The sequence below is a fragment of the Coptis chinensis genome, chromosome 8 (genome assembly GCF_015680905.1).
Source record: "Coptis chinensis isolate HL-2020 chromosome 8, ASM1568090v1, whole genome shotgun sequence".
NCBI lineage: Eukaryota > Viridiplantae > Streptophyta > Magnoliopsida > Ranunculales > Ranunculaceae > Coptis > Coptis chinensis.
The window spans coordinates 88,595,169-88,620,026 of NC_141463.1; the positions used below are offsets into that span (position 1 = coordinate 88,595,169).

A 24,858-nucleotide genomic window follows, 5' to 3' on the forward strand; every position below is an offset into this window, starting at 1 on the left:
CTAAATGTTTTTTCTACCAAAACCGAGGGTGAGCCAGGGTGTACCCTGGACCCCCTGGCTCCGCCACTGGGAATGATAGAATGAGCCATTGTAGCAGTCTAGTCTATATATGTCTTTGTCACTTGTCACGGATTTTATAGTAACACAAATCATTAAATTTGGTTTAAAAAATGGGCCTTTCAAAAAACATGACTTATTTTCCAATAGCATGTTTTAACTAAAAGCTAACAACAAATTAAACTTAATTTTGAAAGGGAACCAAGCTAGCCATTTTATAGCCCTCTCAAAAAACATGACTTAGTTTCCAAGAGCATGTTTTAACTAAAAGCTAACAACAAATTAAACTTAATTTTGAAAGGAAACCTACCTAACCCAATTACCACAATTTCTATTCTTGGTCAGCTTAAATCTCTAAGTTCAAACAGAATAGTTGATAACTTGATATTAGTTAGAAATTTATTTAATGAATAATTATTAGATGATTCCATAGTTTGATATTATTCCAATGATACCAATATGCATCAAACTAATTACCATGGTAATCTATGATGAGATATTGCAGATCACTTGGCTATATCTTCTTCAGTTTCATTGATGCATCCCTCGACAATAACCTGTCCATGTTGTTGCTTGTTTCATTTCACCAAATAAGAAATCTTTTATTGGTGATTGTGTCCTGAATTCCTAGTCTAGGAAACACATTCAGTGATTAAGTTACAATGCAACGAACTATATATAGCTTGGGCCAAAAAGTTGGACGGGCATTAGAATCTGCATAAAACTAGAACTTGGGCCTTTTGAGCTCCATCTCAAAAACCAGTTTTTTCAGTCGGAGTATATCAACATAATTTATTTGCCATCTTTAATGGGCAGGATTGGATTATAATTGAAATATGAAAAGAATGATGGAAGGAGAAACAAGCTCGAGTCGTGATTATCGGGAAAAAAAAAGCTCGAGTCGTGATGGTGATAATGTTTTGCCTGAAGATGTTGTGTTTCAAATTCTAGTATGTCTCCCTGTGATGTTTCTTTTGCGATTCAAATCTGTCTGTAAGTCCTGGCGCATTCTCATCCAAAGCTCTAATTTTATCGAGCAACACCTCAATCATCATAGTCATCAGTATAGCAACTACAATTTCGTAACATGGAGTCATATTTCTACTATCCGTAAAGGTATTAACCTCTCCTTGCGCTCTGGTGACCGGTTTGAGGTCACTGCTCAAGTGAATTTACCATGCTTACGTGTGTTATACCATTATAACATAAACATGGTGGCATGTAACGGCATTGTTTGTATACATATTAAAGGCACAGACCGCACTTATAGTAAATGTATTATGAATGTTTCTCTGTGGAACCCTGCAACCAAACAATATAGAGCTCTCCCACAATCACCATTCCCTCCTCCACGACGAAATGATTTCAACGATTTCGGTATTGGATTTGGTTTTGATGTTACAACCAATGATTACAAGGTGGTAAGGTTTTTCATTTTGTTTGATTCTCCTGGTGTAACCCTAGCTGAAATGTACAACTTAAGTACTGATTCTTGGAGAACTATAGACACTGGTGTTTTACGTGTTGATTATATCGGTAGTGATCCTAAAGCTCCGTACCGTAATGGCTCTTATTGCTGGTTGGCAAGTAAAGGTCGTGCTATCGAAGCAGAAATTGGGGAGATATACAATCATTTTATTCTTTCATTCGACTTTAGCAGCGAGGTATTTGGAACTATGTCATTGCCGGAAGTTGATAGTATCAAGTTTGATCCCTGTCCACAGTTGGCTATTTTAAGGGATAACCTTGCATTAATCACTAAGGTGGTCTTTAGCTATGAAATGGATACTACCCACTTTGAAATCTGGGTGTTGAATGAATACGGCGTCAAAGAATCTTGGACTAAACTGTACAAGGTTGGACCATTTTTAGTATCTATTCCGATAGGGCTTTCGAGAAATGGAGATAATTTTTTCTTAACAACTAAGTTCAAGCCTTGCATCTACAACTTTCTTACCCAAAACATAATGTATACAGTCCAAGAAACTTGGGGATATGATACTTTTTACAAGGTTGCCATCTACAATGATAGTTTAGTCTCAATCGACAGAGGAAAGGGTGCAGCTAATAGTGCAACTTGTGTGGTATGACACTATCTCGTTTCTTAATTTTCGAACTGTTTTTGACACATAAGCTTGATATATCTAGGCAAAAGCATTTGCCAAACAATATCTGAGATTGAGTTTCTTGTGTTTTGTGGCTTGGGGTTTGATTCCACCGTGGTGAGTAATTAACTAAAAAAACACGGATGAATAAGAAGTGGGACTACATTTTAGTCTTTTTTTCTTTTTTTTTTTCTCTCTCTCTGCTTGCAAAGGGTCTTAGACTTGTTGTTTGTGTACAAAGAATACAAAGACATCCTAGTGTGCCTCCCTAACAAGAAACTAGCTCAGAAATTGAAGCTAGTGAGTTGGAAACTGACAAGTTATTAGAAGTTACATCAAAATAGAATCCCAATTCCATAGTCCTGGAAAGTCATCCGCTTAGTGAAGGCTTTCCTGTTGTCCATTCTAAGAGTAGCTGACATCAACAATTAAGATATTTAAGCCCATAGCCTCATGATCTAACACCTTCCTATTCATTTCCTACCAAATAGCCCAAAAAGTAGTTTTAGGAAATGTGTTATGCCAACCACTTTCCCCGCGGGTGAGAGAGGGGGTGGGTGGGAGAGATCGTGAAAGATTAACATGTCCTTTCGGCATGCTTTACTATGATTCCAAGCCTTGTTGAACAATGAAAGAGAATCTCCCAAATGCTACATGAAAGCCTGCTAGATATGAAAACTAAACCAACGAATGATTGCTCAGGAATATGGAAACTGAATTAAACTTTTAGTTGCTTTGGAGAAAGCCTATTTTTATGTATCATTCTTATTATTGAAATAAACAGTTAAGGGTTTTGCTAACAAGAGGGCGCCATGGGGGATGTGTAGTAAGTGCCTGTTCTACATGGATTAGAATCATTAGATCTGCCACATTTGTGTTGAAAACTTGACAAATTCGTGCAAACATACTAATATAAAATCGAGGGATGATTTTTGAATGAAATAAAGATGCATTAGAGAGATAATGGGTATGGTTTTTTTTAATAACAATACTCTTTTTATATAACACTACTCTTATTGGCAAAACCCTTAATGAACTCCTTACAAATGTTATATTTTATTCTCCTTGTCACTTCTGCAAGATACACCTCTCGTCTAAATGGTTGACTTTTGCATTGGTAGTTAAATAGATCACATCCTTTCAATATGTAAAAGTGTGTCCGGGTATTCTGTTCTTTATTTTATTTTTCCGTCAGCAGCGTTTGTCTAACGTTTTCACCTTTTGGTCTGTGAAACTATATATTTTCAAATGCAGGTGGATGGGGACAAACCTGGAAATTTGTTGATGGACAATGGTAGTGGTAGTGGCAAGTAGTGCAGACTAGGCTTCCGAGTTGGTAATACCGACTACAGAGTAATGTTTTACACTCAATTAGTTAAACTCCACTCCTATATAACATGGTATCAGAGTCTTTGACTAACTCACTCTGCGTCGCAGTTGTTGGTAGTTTGGTTTATAGCCATTGTAGCTCTGTTAAGTAGGCTATTGTTTTCTCATCATCCACTGCTATATTCGACTTTTTTTCGAGTCTTTTTTTATTCTTCCACTTCATCTTTAGAAGTGTTTACTCTGATGTTGAGTGGGCTGTGTTGTGCCATTGACAAACCTGAAAAAAAACAAAAATCTGCTACTAGTTTATGAGGAGAGCTTAGCTCTTGGTGCATCAGAAAGTAACATGTTGTCCTTCGTTCGACCAGTCTCTCCATCACACTAAAAGTAACACCACCCCAAAATTCTGTTGGCTAACTTTCTCCTATTATTTTAATACAAGGACCTGCCTTGTCTAGGTAATCCCTTTCCTTTGGAATGGCAAGCCAAATCTCGGCCTGCCCTCCAGGTACTCTCTGGTGGCTTTCCTCGTCCTTGTGGTTTCACTTAAAGGTTGAGAGCTTCCTCCTATCCATAGGCCTACTCCTCAAAATCCTTGCAATGCTTCTTCCAAGCAGGGGCAGGGACCTCCTTAGACATAATAATGTGGCCGCCTGTGCTAATATTGGATTCCACTTTTCTAGGATTCTCCCCTGCACCTTCTAATAGCATCTGTCATTAAAGTACACGGGGACAATAGCTCTAATTCGTAGTGTAAAATGCCACTATGTCATTGGTATCTTCATATTATTAAAATCTCCCGAACTGGGGATATAGGATTATATAATTAGAATGCCTCTTTTTTGGAAATGACTTCCACCATATCTCAATCTTGATGTCAATTGTTTTGGTTTTGGTTTTGGTTTGGGACCATGAAAATGAAGTGTTTGAGCATTGGCCCCATGCCTATTGCGTATACTAAAAAGACACAACTAGTGGAACTGAAGCAGGAAAGATAGTAGAGACTATCATAATTAGAACGATTATGGCTATGGTGTTGAACCCTTACTGATGAGGCTTCTAAGGTGCCCCATGCAAATTCCAAATTGTAAGCTCGCACATCATTCCCGGTCTATTATTTGAAGCATTTGGTATGGTGGGTCACTGGGTTGGGGCCTGGGGGTGGAGGAGAATGTGTCGGAAGTATCTATAAATTCTGGGTTTATATTCCATTGTTGGAGGACATCTCTTTTTTAGGATTTTTTGTGATACTTTTTACTTTAGGACATATATTAACTCACATTTCTTTGTCGATTGTTTCAATTCTAAGTTCTTGTTTCTTTTAGTACCTTCGGTAGTTCCTATACCTGTCATGTTCCCCACTCGAGAAGGGCTCTAGAAGAGAGAGCTCTTGCCACACAGCTATAAGATACCTTGAAAGGGGGACTAGAGCATGCCTTTCATCGCTTTTTTCTCGTAGGGGGGAGGTGGACCTGTGATCAGTAGGGGTTTGATGGGTCCAGAATGGATAACCTCTTTTATGATAGAGTGAAAAATCCGAAGGCTCACCATTCCCCACTACAAAATTCTCGTGGGAATCCGCATTGTCAGAAATACGAGGTATGCAGATCTGTTTAGATGCTCATTCGCTCACGATTCATGGACCCGAATAAGAGTGGTTGTTCTGTTGCACTTAGTCGAGTTGATGCATTCGGTTTCCGGTCGGTCATATTTTGAATAGTGACAAATAATGAGATTAAGGCAGACTAGTTTTTGAGCACAGATGGTGTGCTCGCAGTTCTCAGCCATCCACTTCTATTAGCGCTTCACTTTCGGACGCGCAATCGTGGTCCGGCCTTTGATACCGGCTCGTTGTCCCAAGGGTTGGCCATCGAGACTTTAATCTAATGCCATCGCCGGAGATACCATACAGCGTGGATCCTGCTTCCAGCATGAAATTGTTGGAAGCCGCTGCATTGTCATTCATTAAATATGGAACACCCATACAGCCTGTTCCTATACTGGTTCCGTGATGTAGTCTCAATTGTCAAATTTGAGTGTCTAGTCAGGTAAGACTAGTCTTATGTTCCATCCGTGAAATAATTAAAGTAGCTCTCCTTCTGGATCCCCGATTCTAAGAGGGCCTCAACTCCGTACCGATCTCGATCCTAGAATCCTCTAGCTTCCTACCCCTCATGTCCATAAGGCAAATGAACCAATTGCAGAACCACAATCTCTATCTCAGGTTCGTATAAATTGGAAACCACCTGTGTTTAAACAGGTGCGTCTAGCCTTTTGGGGAGGGAGCTGCTAGCAAGCGATCTCTTCTAGCTGGAGTGAATTTCTGGTTCATTTCCGGCTTCTCCTGTTGAGCCAGGGAAGTGAGGCACCTTTCCCTACTTATTACCTTACCTTGCCGAGCAACTGACAACTTTTTCAAAATTTATTCAACCAACTAGAATGGGATATTTTCCACATGTCTTCATCTAGAATGGGATTTTCACTAATAGACTTTGGATGCAAGTGTGATTTTCATTTTCCCTTATAATGAACTTTGGATACTCTTTGCTAACTTTTGGTAGACAAATAGCCCTTTGGAAGGCTCAATTTTAAGTATTTGTGAATTTTACAGCTCTGAGTTTCGTGCTGGCTGATTTTTGAAATGTTGCAGATCACTTGGCTGTATGGACTTTGGATATCAGTGTTGTCTACATACTTCAGTTCTACTGTTTTTTCTTCTTAGAATGCACTTTTGGTTGTGTTTGTTAGATTTTGCTAATTAAAAAATCCTTCGGGAAATGAATAATCTAAACCTTTTCCTTATGTTAATCTTGTATTTCTTTTTTTCTTCGGTTTTTGAGTTCACAATCCAGAAAGTATATCATTTGATTTTACTTCTATTGTGCATATGTGCTTCATTTGGATTGTTGTTAATCTTTGTTTTTCATGCTCAGAGTATTTGTGAATTTTACAGCTCAGAGTTTCATGCTGGGTGATTTTTGAAATGTTGCAGATCACTTGGCTGCATGGACTTTGAATATCAGTGCAGTCTACATACTTCAGTTCTACTGTCTTTTCTTTTAGAATGCACTTTTGGTTGTGTTTGTTTGATTTTGCTAATTAAAAAATCCTTCAGGAAATGGATAATGTAAACTTTTTCCTTATGTTAATCCTGTATTTCTTTTTTCCTTGGGTTTTTGAGTTCACAATCTATAAAGTGTATCATTGGGTTTTACTTCTATTGTGCATTTGTGCTTCATTTGGATTGCTGTTAATCTTTGTTTCGTTCATATGCAAATTTCAGATAATGGGGCGTGTCTCTTGAAAGAGCTTTGTGTGCACCCAAAGACTTAGTACCGGATGAAATAGTGGCCAGCAGGGAAAGTGTTGATGTTGTCAAGGTTTGTTTAGGAGTTGAAGTCTATCTGTAAACGAGTGGCTCTGCAAAAGCTAAACAAGACGTCTGCCTTTGGCTTCGCACTCTTCCAACTTGTAAGTTTTTATTCTGTAACAATTGTTTATTCTCTATATTCAACAAATACTGCCTCATGGAAAAAACTACCGGGATTATAGTCACACTCATATATTGGATGGGATGATTTGGGAGTTGGTACATTGATTGTTTTGTATTGTCATGTGAATGAAACTTGTTCACTTACATAATCTCTTAGCATAATAAAAATTGTTTGGTGTGCTGGATGTTCATTAGTTGTATGGTCAAGGTGGAACGGAATTACCGTTGAAGCACGCTCTATTGAGCCAATTTTTTAGGGGATGCACGCACCAAATAGTAGTGCAGTTAGAGACGGGATGATGGTGAAAGGTGTGCCGTGTGCCATTAGAGGACGTGATTTCCCCCGAGATAGAGCTTGAAGAAAGAAGAAGAAGATGATGATGAAGGGGTGCCGGGGACAACCTAGTCAGAATATATGGAGGAATAGTTCTTAGATATGGAATTTCCAAATCGGATGCTAGTACATCATTGACTAAGGCTGAGTCCAATGGTTTGGTGTCTGAAAACACCAAATTACAATAGTACAGTAGATAGGTTAAGAGGGATGGTGTTTAGGTGCCCAATGGGTTTTAGCGTAAACAGCAAAACAATTTTTTTTTTTTTCGATTCTAGCCGCCATTGGCAATGGCGGGTGCAAAACACTTTCTATTTTTAGTCTTTTTTTCGATTTTTCGATTCTAGCCGCCACAGTGATAGGCGTGTAGATTTATTTGGAAATTCTAGCCGCTACACACAGAAGCGGGTAGATTTATTTTTCTGGCCGTCACTCGTTCTGGTGTGCAAAGCCTACGCTATATCGTTAAAGTTGGCGGTATGCATAGCGAAACTTATACTGATAGCGTTTTGACACATCATTGGATAACAATTTTCGTGATAGTTGATGTTTTGCCGCACCATTGGACTTAGCCTAAATAAACCATTTTGCAGACAATTTGATATCTACCTAGCTATAACCCCAAATCCCCACCTCCCCCACATAAACGCAACCCTGACCAACTTAATTTCAAGTACACTCCTGCTACAGAAGCCAGTGCTCATGCACACAAATCTTCCATCATAATGTAGGAAAAGGATAGAGTTAACCAAATAGCCAGATACAATACATATTTTTGAGCCAAGAGCTGCACATATATATCTTATTTTGAAGAGATTAATCAAAACTTTAAAAAGAAAACAAAATGGTTCTTTCATTAATTGCTTAAGCTCCTTGAATAAGTTTGATCACTTCTGCTTCACTTGGGAGAGCAGGGATGGCCCCTTTTTTTGTGGTAGTAATTGCTCCACATGCATTTGCAAATTTTAGTACTTCCCTCAGCGTTATTTCATGGACACAGATTAAATACTAATTCTTGGAGAGCCATGGACACAGATTTGCCTCTTGATTTTATCGACGACTCTGATCCTAAAGCTCCATACCGTAATGGGACTTATTGTTGGTTGGGACGTAAAGGCCCCCCTATATTTTTGGAAAATGGCAATGTGATATACAACCATTTGATTCTTTCATTCGACTTTGGTAATGAGGTCTTCGGAACAATGGCACTGCCAGATGTTGATAGTTTCAAGTTCAATTGCTGGCCAATATTAGCCATTCTAAGGGATAACATTGCATGCATTAATAGGGCGACTCGTTCATCTGATGAAACGGGCACTTTGCAATGTGAAATCTGGGTGTTGAAAGAATACGGAGTCAGAGAATCGTGGGTTAAACTTTATAATATTGGACCCTTCCCAAGACCTCGTCCGTTTGTGCTTTCGGAGAATGGAGATACTCTTTTGTTAACAATGGAATTTCAACTATGCAGCTACGACCTTGCTACTCAAGAAGTAAAGAATCTCCCAGTCCAAGGGAGTCGCGGTTGTAGAAGTAATTTATTCCGAGTTGTCATGTACAAAGAGAGCCTAGTTTCAATCAAAAGAGAATATAATGCCGCTAATAGTGTGGCTTGTGTGGTATGACTGTATGAGTCCTGTCACGAGTACCTACTTAGTGACTGGAAATATAGTTTATATGTAACCCTTTCTCAGCATTAATAAAGTTTTGCTTATCCAGAAAAAAGTGACACTACATTTTGTTTCAAACTATATTTATTCTGTCTTCTAGACTGCCTTACTAAGGGCATTTCCAATAGGGGTGTAAAATTACATCTCCACTTAGGGTCTATGTAGGTGCCATTAGGATTTTATAACTATAATTATATATTATTGTATAACCTATAAATATCCACACTCTATACTCCCCAATGGAAAAGGGTAAAAAAAAATTGGATTTTAAACTCGAACGTCATTTAAAATGATGTCTCTCTTTAATTTAAATTAGGACCGTCACTTAAGTGATGTTCAAGTTAAAAAATTACTTTAGGATTAGAAAGGGACGTTATTTGAAGTGACGTCCGAATTTTTTTTTGTTCGGACGTTGGTTAAAGTGTCGCCCGAACTATTTATCAACTGATAGCGAGATGATGAATTCTCCACCTCCTCTACCAACTAATACTCTATTATCTACGGTATACCACTCCCATTGGAAAGAATTTTTTGACATTTGAAGTGTAAACTTTATACTCTATACGGTTTACACCTTCCCTGGGAGATGCCCTAAGATTATCTCTTCACTATATATGATAGCCGAGTTTCCATGAACCACCTCCCCCATCGAGTAGTGTATTTTAAATCTCCTTTGTTTCACAATTTAGACTTACCTCCCTTCCTGTTTTTGAAATTATAAAACTTCTTCAAATATTTATAGATACGCCCCTCTCAAGTCTCACCAGTCCTACTATTTTTTAATTCAATCAACTCTGCTTCTCAGTTTAGTGTTTCACTGTTTCCAAACTCTCAACTTGATAACGATTGAGATAGAGATAGAGCGGCCATTTACAATGCCTTCATCACTTCCGCATGGAGATTCACTCCAATGTATAAACTCTTCATCACTTTATCAATGGTAATTCATCTCACCTTTTGTTGTTCCAACATTTTATACACGATGATCACAAATTTATTGTTCCAAATCAGAGGTTCTGCATTAACTCTGGCCATCACAAATTTATCCTTTGGACTTATGTCTAAACTTATATACATCGTAAGCTGCAATATGTTTTTTTACATGAAATGTCCAAGTTCTTTCAGGGTACGACTAGGAGGATGGGATTCAACATTACGTAAGATTTGTAATGGCAAGGCTTGATTGTTCTTGCGGTACATAATTTCTTATTTAAAATGCATAGCGAATTGCTTTGAAAAGGGCAGCAAAGTCTGTGTTGGTACATTAGGATGATCCAGGATTGACCCCCCTCCTATCCGTAGTTCAAAATGGTTAGCCTCTGTTTAGGTGGTAAGCTGGTAATTAGCTAGTGCATGTATCAGTAGGCTCAAACAAGTGATATTCCTAATCCAAGGTATCTTTATTTGCAAACGGTAACGTGATCGTTATCCTTCTGAATTCTGATTAGATAGATATCTAAACTTTTCCAACTAAAAGAATTTTTAGGAGCAATTCTATCTTGAACATCTTAATATAGGGTTATAGCATAAATTATAAACTGATGTGTGCAACCTCCTGGCCACCCTTCCTATTAATTTGCTCTGTTGAAAGTGTACTCTTATGATATTTGGTATTCACTATTTTAATCTGTTCACTTTCTTAGGCCATATTCGAGAGATTTGACAAAGACCGCAGTGGAAAAATCGACACAATGGAACTGCGGGATGCTCTTTACAGTTTAGGATATGCAGTACCACATTCTGTCCTCCAAGTTCTGATATCGAAGTACGATGATGGAAGTGGCAGGAGGGGTGAACTAAATTTTGACAGTTATCCTGTTCTTGTAGTGCATAAAATTTAGCAACACTTTTTATGTGACTGCTTTGTTGATATATTTTGTTTGGATGTACAGGTGTGGGAATGTGGGATGATTGTAAAGGTGAAACAATAAATTTGTATAAACAACAACTTTTTGAAATGAGTGTTAGGGACTATATTTCTTACATACGTAGGGCTACTGTACAACTGTTAACGGTCGTTACCTTCTTGTGTTCTTACAGGGTTTGACAGAGAAGTTTAAGGAGAAAGATACGCATTACACTGGATCAGCAACACTCGATTATAATACTTTCATGACCATAGTCATCCCATTTATTGTACCGTGAATTCGTTTGACAACCTTTTTCTTTGTGCACTATTGGTCCTGTCATCTTTTCTTTCGCGTTTCTTTGACAGGACAATGATTTCGATTGCAGGTTATTTCTGCGATTTACATATTTGGGAATTAATTAGAATTTCGAATCTTGGGTAATGGTGGGTGTTGATTTAAAACAATCCAAACATGATGAATGTCAATCATATGATTGCTCATGTATTTCCTTGCAAGTAGAGCAGATAACCACGGTATAAGGCCTGGAAGATAGCAGGAGTCTTACAGTGAAAGACAAATTACTGTATTTGTTCTAAACCTGCTGAATTTGATGTGCTGCTGAGTGCTGGCTAAGTTGCTCTCCCCAGTGAACCTTGTATGGTATTCGCCTTGTATATATGAGCATCCTTTACATTTCGTTGTATGTTCTCTGGATTGATGTGTTTTAATGTTTCATAAAGGAGTGCCTGAGTTCTCGAGACCGTTTCCAAAGACTAGAACTCACAAATGGCATTTACAGGACATCTCTTAATTGCTGTACAAGAGCTGGCCGAGTGGCCGGCCTAGCACTCAGTTGATTGAAAAAACAACCATAAGGTTTAGGTTATACGATAACAGCCAATTTGAGTACTATAATCAAATTTCTGATTCTTAGACCCAATTACTGTTTTTTTTGGTAAAGCTGGCAGTGATATATTGACTACACAATGCTAATATCTTCGCAGTCATGTCTAGTCTTCCAAAATTGCTTAGAGTCCTAAACAGAAGCTGCAGTTTGGTGCGGTTAAACATCATTAAGAATATGGAATGCTGAAGATTATACATAACACAAAAGTCAATGTTACAATTTTAAATTGGGTACCCTTTTAAATTCGTGTTTTCTTTTATCAGGTGTTCCGGGGCTAGAGAAACAAGGTTATCTCTTCTTCTTTTTTATGGTGGGGAACCATGGAATACACTGGTCACCTAGAGAAACAAGGTTATCGGGCCTATTGGAAAAGTGGAGTTCAAGCAGGCAATGGTAAGTTAATACTAGTAAAACTACTGCAGTTTCAATAAATTTTCATGAAACCTAGACCAGATCAGCCCGAGCTTTGCTTGGCCTAAATAGGCAGAATGTTGGTTGGATCCTGTTTTTGTAGCTTGACAAAACAGGAGTTGCTAGGGCTAATTGAGGGATAGGAACAATATTTTTACGAGTAAATCGGCAGACGATCTCCTATCTTGATCTGAATACGGAAAAAACGGGCAACATTGAAATCATTGCTCGATTACACAGCAATAGTCATTTTGCATGAAAAGATGGTTGTATTTGCAGTTTTGCACTAAGAACTCCTTTGCAGCGCCTTTGTAGAGCGACTGAGTGACTAGGCTATATGCCTGTATTATCAAATATTTTTAGCCATTGACTGACATAGTAGCATTCAACAATAACACTCTGTTTTGGACTACTTCACGTTCAACAATCACAATTGATACATATTTAGGATATATAAATTAATTACAAAAAAAAAAGTAAAAAACAAAAATGGTCCATTGAACGGGCAGAAAAATAATATAGATTAAGTATGAAAAAGTAGCATGGGAGTGATTTCCATATGAAAGAACACCACTTTCTAGTCTAAAATTCAAGAAATATGAGCATCCATGGGGAATTTCAATCTGCAAATGCAATAAAGAAAAACTGTCTCGCTTGATTGCGTGATTGCTTATTACTATAAACGTGAAAGTGATGATCCAATTGGGAAGTAGGACACCAGAATGGGAGCTTTACTTTTGACCTTCTTCAATTCATTTGTGGAATTTATAACTTCACTTCCATTTGATTTATTCACCTGGGTGCTAACTTTCTCTTCTGACGAGATTCGGCTAGAACCAATAAAGCAGCTCAATAAACTAGAGGAAATGGCCATTGAGATTAGCTTGAGAGAGCTGAGAAAGATTAGTTTATTTACTAATTAAGTATGATCAACTGTGTTCTTGCCCTTTCAATAGACACAAAAGTCGATATATATAGCACTACATTTCTATGTTTTCTTGGTTGCCAAGTAAAATTCGTAATAAAATTTGAAATAGAGAGTGGCTTTTATTGACTAAATTTTCGTCACTTGGTGGTCTATTATTCAGTCACATGAGTTTCCTCACCATTTCTTCTTTTACGTTGCATTAAGTGAGGAGCAGATCCTAGGCAATATTAGTAGTGTCAGGGCAAAAACTGATCTACCCAGACACTCTTAAAACAGAAACTGACCTTCTGAATATCACCACCTTCTGTAAAACAATTTCCAGAACTCGCGCACCTTGTTGAACTTGTTGCTTAGGAAAAAATGTTCTTGTTGTTGAGACTGAACCACTTTTTAGTTCAGTGGCTGCCTACATACCCCAGAGGGATCAAGTCTCTGAAAATCTCCGGAGTATAGAGTTTTTCCCTATAGTTCTGCTGCTGAAAACTCTTCATTATGTAACAGTCCGGAAAACTAGAGAATCCCTGGATATGGATCCTTATCCTAGTTTTCAGTTACATTGGATAGAGAATCTCTGGATATAGATCCTTATCCTTAATTTTCAATTACATTGGATAGAGTCCAAATCTCCAGATTCTGCCAGATTCGGCTGGGCCTTGTTTTCATCTGATTACGGGCTTATAGTGTGGCTTGGCCCACATGCCATGTTGGGCCCTGGCTACGAACCAGGGCTAGGCCTACAGATATGAAGGGTTTAGTCTGGGTGTCATTTCCAGAGATCATGCCCAGCTGGTCCATAGAGGCATTGTGTTACTGAGCATTCCATCGAGTTGGATGTCTCACTACACAAGTCGATCCAATGAGGCCACAAATGAGGAGGATCAGGTAAAGCCATGTGGACCATTTATGAGGGTCCACACATCGCCCCCTCTCCGTCACGCGGAGCAGCCACGTGGCAGAGAAGAGAAAGAGAATCTGATAACGTTTTTCCCGAACAAGCATTCCAATGCTGATATACCCGTAGTTCCAGATTTCTTCACAGTCGACTTTGTCTCTTCGGATAGGAAGTTCATCCATCCCCATACTCATTACTTAACATGGCATACACCAGCCTACAGAGTTCAAATTTCGGGGGGGCCATGGAATGGATGTTCCAAATAATTTCTCAGGTGAGCTCCTTAAGAATTTATTTTCTTCGTCTACAGTTTTCTTTGTTTTGCAGCTCAATTTAGTTCTTTCTCTAACAGATACCTGGATTTCTGATGCTGTGGTGAGTGAAGTTGATGAGAATGCAGTTCAGCATAACCTTCAAACCTTGTTTGGTCTCCCAGAGATTATTAGGGACTTGAGTTACCCTGATACAATCGTTGCATGGGCTTCCGCATACCTCGTTCATCCTCTTCAGTCTGTGATGCCTGACACTACTGGAGCTTCAGAAAAGGGAAATGAAGTTCGTGTTAAACCTATGGCATCGAGGAGGCTTCCACGTATTGCTCCTTCAGATATTATCCTCCCTGGCTCATTGGGTGATGATATTTCGAGAATTGACATAGGTGATAGGGTAGAAGAATCACTCGCGCGTCGGTGTTACATCTATTATTCTTCTAACGAAGATGATGTTCCACCGACTATCACGAGGCATCCTGATCCTAGCTTGAGATCCCGCAGCTCGGGTTTGCATTTTCCACGAGCCACCATTTCCAAGTCTACTTCTATTCCACCTTCTCCAGTTGTTATGCGAGGCTCTAGAGAACATCCACATGCTGAGGGTGTTGTTGAGGTCACCGCCTCTGGTGTCGTCGCTGAGCAGAACCATGTTAGTGCCGATGTGAATGGAAGGGGTACTCGTTATGTTATTCCTGATAATGCGGATGATGTACAGTCGGCTCACTCTGTCCATGTCTCTAGTCACTCCGGGAACCACAGAGTGAGAGACAAGTCTACAAATAATTGCTCTGCTAAAAGAGTTAGAAAAGACCCTTGTTCCAGTTCGGTACCATTTTCACTATCTTTTCAGCATGCCGAGGAGGTCTTGCTTAAGTCCTCCACCCTTTTTCGTGAGGCTTGTGCCGGTGAGCTAGAATCTCAACGTTCACGAGACCACGTTACCACTTTGTTAGAGGAATGTCGTCGACTTAAAGAAACAATGTCTGCTCGTGATGAGATGATTGCGTCAAAAGACTTAGAACTGATTACTTTAGCTGATAAGCTCAGGGACTCCCAGAATGTTGTACGAGCTATGGAAAGTGATCGCCGATGCGAGTGAGGAGAAATACAGTCGTGTGGTGCGGGAAAACCGCATCTAGTTGAGGAGGAGTACTGCTTTCAAGAATCGTGGTTCTGGACTAGCCCGCCTTGACATTTTGCTTTTCTTATTATGTATCTTCCATTTGTAGTTCGGACATTTTGAAGGCTCCTACACTTTAGTTATCTTGAATTACCGTGATGTGGCCTGTAAGGATATTCTGAAGGCTCCTGCACTTTAGTTATCTTGAATTACCATGATGTGTCCTGTAAGAATATTTTGAAGCCATGGACTTTTCTGAAATGAAAAATCTTCAATAGCGGCTTGGCAATAAAATAGAACTTGAAAAGTATTGGCCTGAATATTAGCAAAGATATATATACTACGTTTTCCCCAACACTACATGTGGATACGATTCACGTGTAGTGTTGAATAAGAAAGTTACTGTGTATACTGGTAAAACTGGGGATTTTCACCAGCATAATGTGAAAAGAAAATAGAATTGATAAGGAATTGACGTTTGGCAATTCACCAATAGAATTCCATTGTAGAATAACTCGGTTGAACAAATACAACCGGGCTGAGCATGTCGCCATACTCAGAATATACATCGAACGATATTGTGCTGCATTTATAGAATAACCCGATTGAAGTGTAATCGGACTGAGCAATTTTGTAGTAATGCTCAGATATAAATAAGTCCATATAGTCAAACCTTTGAAGGTGTTATCTTGGGCGGTTTGAGAGAAAAAGATTATCGATTAGCCCGAAGAAAAGGGCCGAAATTTTGCTATGAAACTTCGAGATGACGGCGTTAATGCCGCAGTCGATTCTATGCATATTGTTTTCGGTTGAGAGGATCAATGTCATTCAACCGTACCAAGCGATGTTCTCTATCCAAACTTGGCGGCGCCTCCAAGGGATAGATTGCATCCAGCACCTGGGTTTTTAAAGTCCTAAAAGTTCGGAGTTACCCAGTTCACAAATAGGACCGAGCCAGAGGGTCGACGCCATTTACTCGGACCAACACACAGTGCACTTATGTATGTTGGCTTTTTGAACTTCGGGGATTTGTGTTTCACGTCGAAGCCAGGCAAGAGGGTCAAAGCCATATACTTGGACCCGATACTTTAGTCGTACGGGACATTTTTCAAGCCTGGCGCACTCACAGCACTTGCCTTATCACTGGCCTCAGTCAATTATAAGGATTTGAACAGGCGAGAGGGACGCTCTGGTCTGTACCAAGCTAGACAATTGATGCCATTCAACTGGGCTTCAGAGTGTGCATCTAGTATTCAATGCACTTCCAAGTGCAAAAAATGTTGGAGCTTGGAATTTTTGCAAGCAAAAATGAGGCTTTTTCACTTGACCGGGCATGCTGAGCATTTGAACCGGGTTTTTTAAAGCTGATAGAGATTTGATATGAAGTCGTCTATACCAACTAGGTCCTCTTAGGTTTGAACCTACGGTGTGTCTAGTTGGAGGGGCGCTTGAACCTGGATTTCTGTAGTGCAGCTGTGCTAAAAATTCATAGCACTGTTAATAAGAGTATTACATTAACTTCCAATGAGGCAAATAAGGAATGACAGCAAATGATCATTTGACTTAGTGTTATTCAACGACTCTGTACATGATGTAAAGAAAAACTTTCTAAAATGAGAAACCATGCTTTACTCGTGACATTGCCAGCGAAAGATTTTCACGGCATTATTAAATGATTTCAGTGCATCATTTATTTAAAAAACTTCCTAAGATGAGAAGCATTCCATGCTTTACTCATGACATCGCCGGCTAAAGATTTTAAGTAATAAGAACCTTTAGAGGCCAACCTATCCACAATGAATGGCCCCTCCCAATTTTCAGAAAACTTACCCACGCCTGGGTTATCAAAATTTTTGGCTTTTCTGAGGACCTAGTCACCAGGTTTGAAGACACGTTCTTTGAGTTTTCTATCATGACTGCGCTTCATGTTTTCTTGATATTTGGCTAATTGCTGAAGAGCTATATCCCGGCGTTCATCAATAAGAGCTTTGTCGTAAGCTAAGACTTCATCTTCAACCCTGGATTTTATTGCTTCATTTCTATTCATTTGCCATGATTTGTTAGAGTATCGCTTACGCACCATATGCTAAAGAGTGTGGTGAAAAACCTGTGGACCTTCTAGGAGTAGTCCTATATGCCCATAGGACAGCAGGCAGCTGGCGAACCCAGTTGCCTTTAGCTCCAATAAGCCTTTTCTTAAGGGTATCCGAATCCGCCCTATTAGTAGCCCTGCTTGGCATTTTAGCCGGGATGGTAAGGAGCAGAAAAATTGTGCTTTATGCTCATAGACCCACAAATTGTTGCATCTCTGTGGAGCCAAATTGGGAACCGTTATCCGATACTAATTAGAAGGTACTCACGAACAACCCGGATAATATCACGCCACAGAAATCGCTTTACATCAGCAGTAGTTATTGAAGCCAAAGCTGTGGCTTTGACCGACTTTGTGAAGTAGTCGGTAGCCACTAACAAAAAACGAACTCTTCCAGGTGCCCTAGACAAAGGTCCCACGATGTCGAGCCCCCATTTTGAGAAAGGCCAAGGGGAATTGGGTGCGGGTTGCATTGGTATCGGGTAGTTTTCCAACTTTAGCGTGTTTACGCACGGCACACAAATTTAAGTGATTCGTTTTATGGTCTCTCTTTGCATATCTGCCACCAATAACCCTGCGTTAAAGCCTTGTGGGCAAGACTACGACCTCCCGAAAGTGATTCCCACAAACACCGCATGAATTTCTTTAAGTATCATTTCGCTTTACTCTTAGGTAAGACATCTTAAGCGTGGCCGAACCCCATTGGTCTTTTTGTAAAGTCGGCGACTCTTTCTTTAGTGTGAACAATCTGCGAATTTCCATGCCTCTCGCTTTAACCTACGAGATAAAGCTTTCTCATGGGGAGATTTCGAGTTCGGATACTCAATGAAGGCTGACCTCAATCAGTTGTTCTAGTGCCAAGATTTCTAAGTCCCTTATCTCCAAATCATCAAGAGTTTCCTCTTGATTCTACTTCAAATTCAGACTTTTCGCTTTCGATTGGGGATGATGTCGCCCCCAGTATCTTCATGGTCGCCCCCAATCGCCAAGGTCACCGGGGTTCATTCCTTGATCCTGAATCATTTAATGTGGGATGCTTTCTTTTGAGTTGTTTTGCGTAAGGATGCCAAAGTCCGACGATCCTCAAAGATCATTTGGATCTATAGATTCTGAAGATGCCCGATCCACCTGTTCTCTTTTTCTTCGTCGAGTGTTAACAACACAGACTTGCAATGCGTTACACTCTATAACATATGCCTCATGAAGTCTCATTGGTTTAAAATTGATGCTCGGCTCTTTGCCGGAAATCAATCTGGATTTCTCTTGGTTCATCTAGTTGGACATACCGGAGAGGTAAGCTAGTGCATCGGATGCGATTTCATTCCTTGGCCTTTGGTGATGGAGATTTTTGTCGAATTGCACGACCAATTGGTGAATGGTCATCAAATATGCTGCCATCCTTTCATCTTTTGCTTGAAAAGTACCACCAAATTGATTAGCCACCAAGCGAGAATCACGTTAGCATTTGAATGTTCTTTGCTCCCCGGCTTAAGTCGCGGCATTTATACCATAGATAATGACTTCATATTCGGCTTCATTATTAGAGGCGAAAAGCCTAGTCCGACCCGACCTTTCAATTTTCGTCGCCGGGTCGGAAGTACACAACCTAGACCAGATCCGGATGCATTTTTTGAACCGTCGGTGAAGATGGTCCACAGAGCTTGATTACTGTCAAGAATGCGCTCACCCCCAGAATCGGATGTACTGGGTGAGAATTCCTCGGTTTAGGCGGGGGAAACGGAATGAATGATCGAAGTTGTTCTATTTCGGCTAATTTCGGACTCGGTTGGATGTCATCCACGGGAAAATCTGCCATAAAGAGGCGAGCATGCCCCTTTTCTCGCGGTCCTTGGCTCATAAACAATATCATATCTTACCGAGGTAACTCGACCATTCAATCGACCTATTTGATTCCTCGTGTTTGCCGAGGTCTTTCGCAGAGGATACTCAGTATAAACCCTCACCGTTCTCCCCGAAAATACGGCTTCAACCGCCGAATTTTGATGTACTAAGGCCAACGCGACTTTCTCAATTTTGGAGTAACGACTTTCTGCTGCGGTTAGTGTTTTGCTAACAAAATGAACCGGCTTTTCCTCAGAATCATCAACAAAAATGACTGCACTGGCTGCAGAGTCAGTTGCAGCAAGATAAATTCCTACAGGCTCTCCAGCCTTTGGACTAACCAAAACTGGGGGAGAGGTAAGGTAGGCTTTGACTACAGAGAAAGCCTTTTCACAGTCTTCATTCCAGGTGGATGCAACTTTCAAAATCTGAAAGAACGGCCTACATTTATCAGAGTATCGAGATATGAAACGACCGAGAGCCGCAAGACGACCTAAGAGCCTCTGTACTTCCTTTATGCAGGTAGGGGGTGGCATGTCGAGAATAGCTCGAATTTGCTCCGGGTTAGCTTCAATTCCCCTGTGGGTCATCATGAACCCTAAGAATTTGCCTGAAGATAGGCCAAATGAACATTTGGCGGGGTTAAGCCTCATTTTGTATTTCTTTAGTCGATCAAATACTTTTCTTGGTCGCAAGATGATCGCATTCTTCGCTTGACTTCACAACCATGTCGTCAATATAAACCTCCATAATAACCCCAATAAGATCAGCAAAGATAGTATTAACAAGCTTTTGGTATGTGACCCCAGCATTCTTTAGGCCGAATGGCATAACAACATAGCAATATAGGCCCTGCATGCGTGATGAATGTTGTATACTCCTGGTCATCATAGTGCGATTATAATCGATAATATCCCCGAGCTTGCATCCATAAAAGATAGTTTATTGAAGCCATATGTCGCGATCCACCATATCTGAAATGCGGGTATATGATAAGGATGCAGGTGGGCAAACTTCATTCATGTCTGTGAAGTCGACACAAATTCTGAGCTTCCCATTCTTCTTTGGTACTGCTACAATATTGGAAACCCAAGTTGGGTATTCAACTGGTCGAATAAATCCAGCCTCCAATAACTTGTCAATCTCCTTGTTCACTAAGATTTTCTTGTCTGGGGCCATTCTCCGCGGTTTCTGCCTTACCAGTTTGACTTTTGAGTCGATGTCTAATCTGTGACAAGTGACGCTGGGTCAATTCCGGGCATATCTGTTGGATTCCAAGCAAAGATAACTCTGTTACTTTTCAATAAGGCCACCAAAGCTTCTTTCTCTGTTTCAGAAAGTTCTTCAGAGATGAAAGTGGTCTGACTTTCTTCTTCTCCTATCTGCACTTCTTAAATTTTATCGATTCGTTGGAGGTCCCTTGGTTGGTGCCTCCCCAGGTGCTTTTGGCTGTCCTCATTGGTGCTCTGGTCCAACCCCTTTTGTAATTGCTATTTCGCTTTCGGTGTTGAGAATGGTGTGTCCTCTGACCTCAGACTTTTTATAATCATCCATCGCATGCTCATGGCATTTCAGGGATGCAATCTGGTCACTTCGGATCTTACAAGTTCCCTTTGATGTTGGAAACTTAATAGCTTGGTGATAAGTGGACACCACTGCATGCATTGCATGAAGCCAATCTCTGCCTAAAATAACATTATATGTGGATGGGCAGTCTACCAGAACAAAGTCAACTCCTACAACCTTAGGGGACCCTCGCGGATGGGCAAATTAATTTTACCAACCTTTTTAGCTGGAGCCCCATTAAAGCCGATAATTGGAGTATCATCTTCCTGAATAAGATCATCGTCGAGATTCATGATAGAATAGCATCCAAAGAATAGGATACAGGCAGACCTGCCAGTGTCTATCAGAATTCTTTGGACTTTGCGGATGCCAACCCATGCTGTAATCACCACAGCATCATTGTGAGGATAGTAGACTCCTCGCTCATCTTCTTCAGTAAAAGTTAGTCCTCCTTCTACAATAGTCTCAGCATAGAACCCAGATTTAAAGTTGATACTGTTTACGTGATTCCAACTACCAATTTTTTGAATCTTGTGCTTCATGCTCCATTTTCTTTCACGGTTGGATGAGCAAAAGCGACCGCTTTGAGCATGACATACAGCTATCACATCGTGCTTTCGATCGATTTACATGAGCGAGACTTTTGAGTACCCCTTTAGATACTCCTTGGTTGCCCCCATCCGCCATTCTCGAGATCTCCTTCTTGAATGCATAAAGATCATTCAAAGTATGGCGAAATCATTGTGACACTTGCATTTCTTTGACTTATCTCTCCTTCCCTCGATCGGGTTTCATAGGGAACGGCCTGGAGAGTTTTCCTTTGAGCTTGTCATACAATTCTGAGAGACTGACGCTGAGCTCTGGAAGAGTAAGATCTTTGCTCGGGCGGCCATCTTGTTTCTGACTCTGTGAGACGCCAATTTTGGCATCTTTGTTATGTTTCTTTCTATCTTTGTCATGCTGCTGTTGTTCCTGCTTTCCTCTATCACTTGAAAAATCTCCTTGCTGCTTGTACTTTGAATCTTCCTGAACAGTAGCATACCTTTCTGCTCGCACCAGCAAATCCTAAACTGTTTTTGGAGGCTTCAGAGTTAGTGAGTTGTATAGACCAGACTTATCAAAAGGAAGAGCATTTTTGAAAGCTTGCGCAACAACGTCATCTGGGACATTGCTGACCTCCTTGAGCAGCACTTTGAGTTTTCTGACAAGGTCTCGAATGCTTTCTCCTTTCTCCAGGTGGAGGTTGAAAAGAGTTCCAGAACCTTTTATGGTCTTCCTATTGTAGCGATAATGTTTTGAGAACTTGTCGGCGAGCTGCGGAAATGTATGGATTGAATGAGGATGGAGCTCCTTAAACCATGTCAAAGCTTCTCCGCTAAGGGTAGCTTGGAACATTATGCACATCAACGCATCATTGTTATTAAAAAGAGCCATAGACGATCTGTACTTCATCAAGTGCTTATCTGGACAACCATCTACATCATCGTAGGTTGGGAATTTGAAGGTTGTTTGAAAGAACCGGGGAAATGTAATCTCGATTTCATCTATAAAAGGAGATTCTTCGTGTCCTTTGATTGTCAGTTTATGTTGTTTTTTTTTCCGGAGTAGCTTTGGAATCCATAGCAGTTCTAATGAGTTCTTGGACTCGCTGCTCATTCAAGCTGTCACTATTTTCCTGCAGAGCGACATTGTTCGTGCCGACTCTGTAGGTAAGATTTCTCCTTTCAGGGCTCCAGCCAGGCTTAGCAGAGTCTTGCCTATGTTGCCTGAAATTTACTTCAGCCATGCGTGGGTTTAGCTCTCTGGTTCGAGCGTAACCACCCACAGAATTGTGGAGGGCTCCAGTTCTGTGGCTTCTAGCCCATTGTTGGCTACCCCTTCTATCTCCAACCATCTGATAACCTCCATTAGTCCTCCGGCGAGTGTTCCTCGAACCATTGTATCCTGATTCTGAGGAATCTGAACCTTCAGGACTACGATCAAATCTTCTGTTACCTCGAGCTGGTCTATATTGTCCTCTTTGTAGTACCGGACTGCGAGAGCGTTGCACGTCACACTCTAGATTGAAGTAAGCCGCAGAGGAATATCCGGAAACTGACATTGATTGTTCCTTGGGGTACTGGGAACGTCTTGACACGACCGCCCGGTGACGCTAGGCTACTTAACCCGTCCTAGAATCTGTCGGCCACCACCTAAACGTTCCACAATTGGAGTTCTGTGGTTTTGGGTGCTGCTGGAGGCATGGCTCCTTGGATGATGCCTCCTCTTTTGAGACCTGCTCTCCTTTGGTGCGGAAGATTCCTGCTGAGAGTTTTCTTCCCTAGGCCTTTTGTCGTCATTTCTCCTAAGCTGATTGTTTTCTCTGGTCAGCTTAAGCAACATAGACATTAGAGTTTCTTCATCAGATGGGTGAGCATTGTGGCTTAGATCCTGAGGGCCCGATCCAGGCCCAAGGCGGCCTTGCAAACGCCTAGGCAATATGGACGGTCCAGATTGGGTGGAAATAGCACCCGACCTAGGCCCAAGGCATTGCTGCAGACGCTGAGGCAGCATTGACGGTCTTTCCCCAATAGATGCAAATCCGTCTCTGTGTGTGACGACTCGAGTATCCCTAGTTGCATCTTGTTCCCCTGCTGGAACAGTAATTCGCAGGGTCTCCACCAAATCTTCTTCTTCATGCTGGGCGTCCAGATTTTGTGAGGGAATCTGACGTGTATATTTCTTCTGAGCATGAACCTCGTCAACAACTATGTGTTGTCCTGTCTCAAAGATATGGGAGGCGGGTTTTGTGCAATTCGGAACTTGACTAGTGTCACCCACCTTTTGATTTCTTTTGGGTCTACCAAAGCCCATTGATTGTGATATTCAATATAATAAAAGAGAAGAACGAAGGTGGGTTGATTCCCCACGACGGCCAAAAGATGTCGGGGCAAAACCGATCTACCCGGACACTCTTAAAACGTAAAACCGACGACCTCAATATCACCACCTTACGTAGAAACAATTTCGAACTTCGCGCACCTTGTTGAACTTGTTGCTTGGGAAAAAATGTTCTTGTTGTTGAGACTGAACCACTTTTTAGTTCAGTGGCTGCGTACATACCCCAGAGGGATCAAGTCTCTGAAAATCTCCGGAGTATAGAGTTTTTCCCTTCCCTGTAGTTCTGCTGCTGAAAACTCTTCATTATATAACAGTCCGGAAAACTAGAGAATCCCTGGATATGGATCCTTATCCTAGTTTTCAGTTACATTGGATAGAGAATCTCTGGATATAGATCCTTATCCTTAATTTTCAATTACATTGGATAGAGTCCAAATCTCCAGACTCTGCCAGATCCGACTGGGCCTTGTTTTCATCTGATTACGGGCTTATAATGAGGCTTGGCCCACATGCCATGTTGGGCCCTGGCTACGAACCAGGGCTAGGCCACAGATATGAAGGGTCCAGTCTAGGTGTCATGTCCAGAGATCATGCCCAGCTGGTCCATAGAGGCATTGTGCTACTGAGCATTCCATCGAGTTGGATGTCTCACTACACAAGTCGATCCAATGAGGCCACAAATGAGGAGGATCAGGTAAAGCCATGTTGACCATTTATGAAGGTCCACACAATTAGCCATCAATGAAGGACAATTCCGGATTTGCTTAGGCTTGAGCTAATTTCTAATATAATAGAATTCTTGACGAAAAGTGCATGACCAGAGATGTTCCCCATCACTATCAAGAAATGTGGATGATTTTGATGAAGTCACCGTACCAATTAGAAATTGCCATGTGCGGCAGTCAACCTTTGTGGACAGATATCACCAGCCTCCCGTAGAACTTCTGAATGAAATGACCAAGAAGGATATATATATATATAAAATTTAGAGCAGAAAAATTACAAGTAAAAATACTCATTTGTTTACTTTTTTATTTTTATTTTTTTTAGTCTTCATGACTCAAAACCCCATAAGTTACTAAAATAAGCAGGTTTTAAGTGTTTATAAGT

General features: G+C 40.6%; 2 protein-coding genes across 4 annotated transcripts; both read left to right on the plus strand.

Annotated features, from left to right (window-relative positions):
- The first annotated feature begins 846 nt into the window (after positions 1–846).
- LOC147484010 (putative F-box protein At3g17480) lies at positions 847–7,165 on the plus strand. 3 transcript variants are annotated; one of them, XM_086577843.1, is made up of 3 exons: positions 847–2,141; positions 3,417–3,515; positions 6,484–6,768. In XM_086577843.1, exons 1-2 carry the CDS (start codon positions 894–896, stop codon positions 3,474–3,476), a joined length of 1,308 nt encoding a protein of 435 aa, XP_086433969.1. In that variant the 5' UTR covers positions 847–893; the 3' UTR covers positions 3,477–3,515; positions 6,484–6,768. The 3 variants fall into 3 exon arrangements, with proteins under 3 accessions (XP_086433969.1, XP_086433968.1, XP_086433967.1); XM_086577842.1 differs by lacking the exon at positions 6,484–6,768 and adding an exon at positions 6,142–6,461; XM_086577841.1 differs by lacking the exon at positions 6,484–6,768 and adding an exon at positions 6,775–7,165 and having other exon boundaries at positions 848–2,141.
- On the plus strand, positions 5,463–13,103 carry LOC147484011 (putative calcium-binding protein CML48). Its single transcript, XM_086579696.1, has 7 exons — positions 5,463–5,539; positions 6,484–6,571; positions 6,882–6,962; positions 10,632–10,805; positions 10,881–10,907; positions 11,029–11,714; positions 12,009–13,103. Exons 1-6 carry the CDS (start codon positions 5,463–5,465, stop codon positions 11,131–11,133), a joined length of 552 nt encoding a protein of 183 aa, XP_086435822.1. The 3' UTR covers positions 11,134–11,714; positions 12,009–13,103.
- Positions 13,104–24,858: the final 11,755 nt, after the last annotated feature.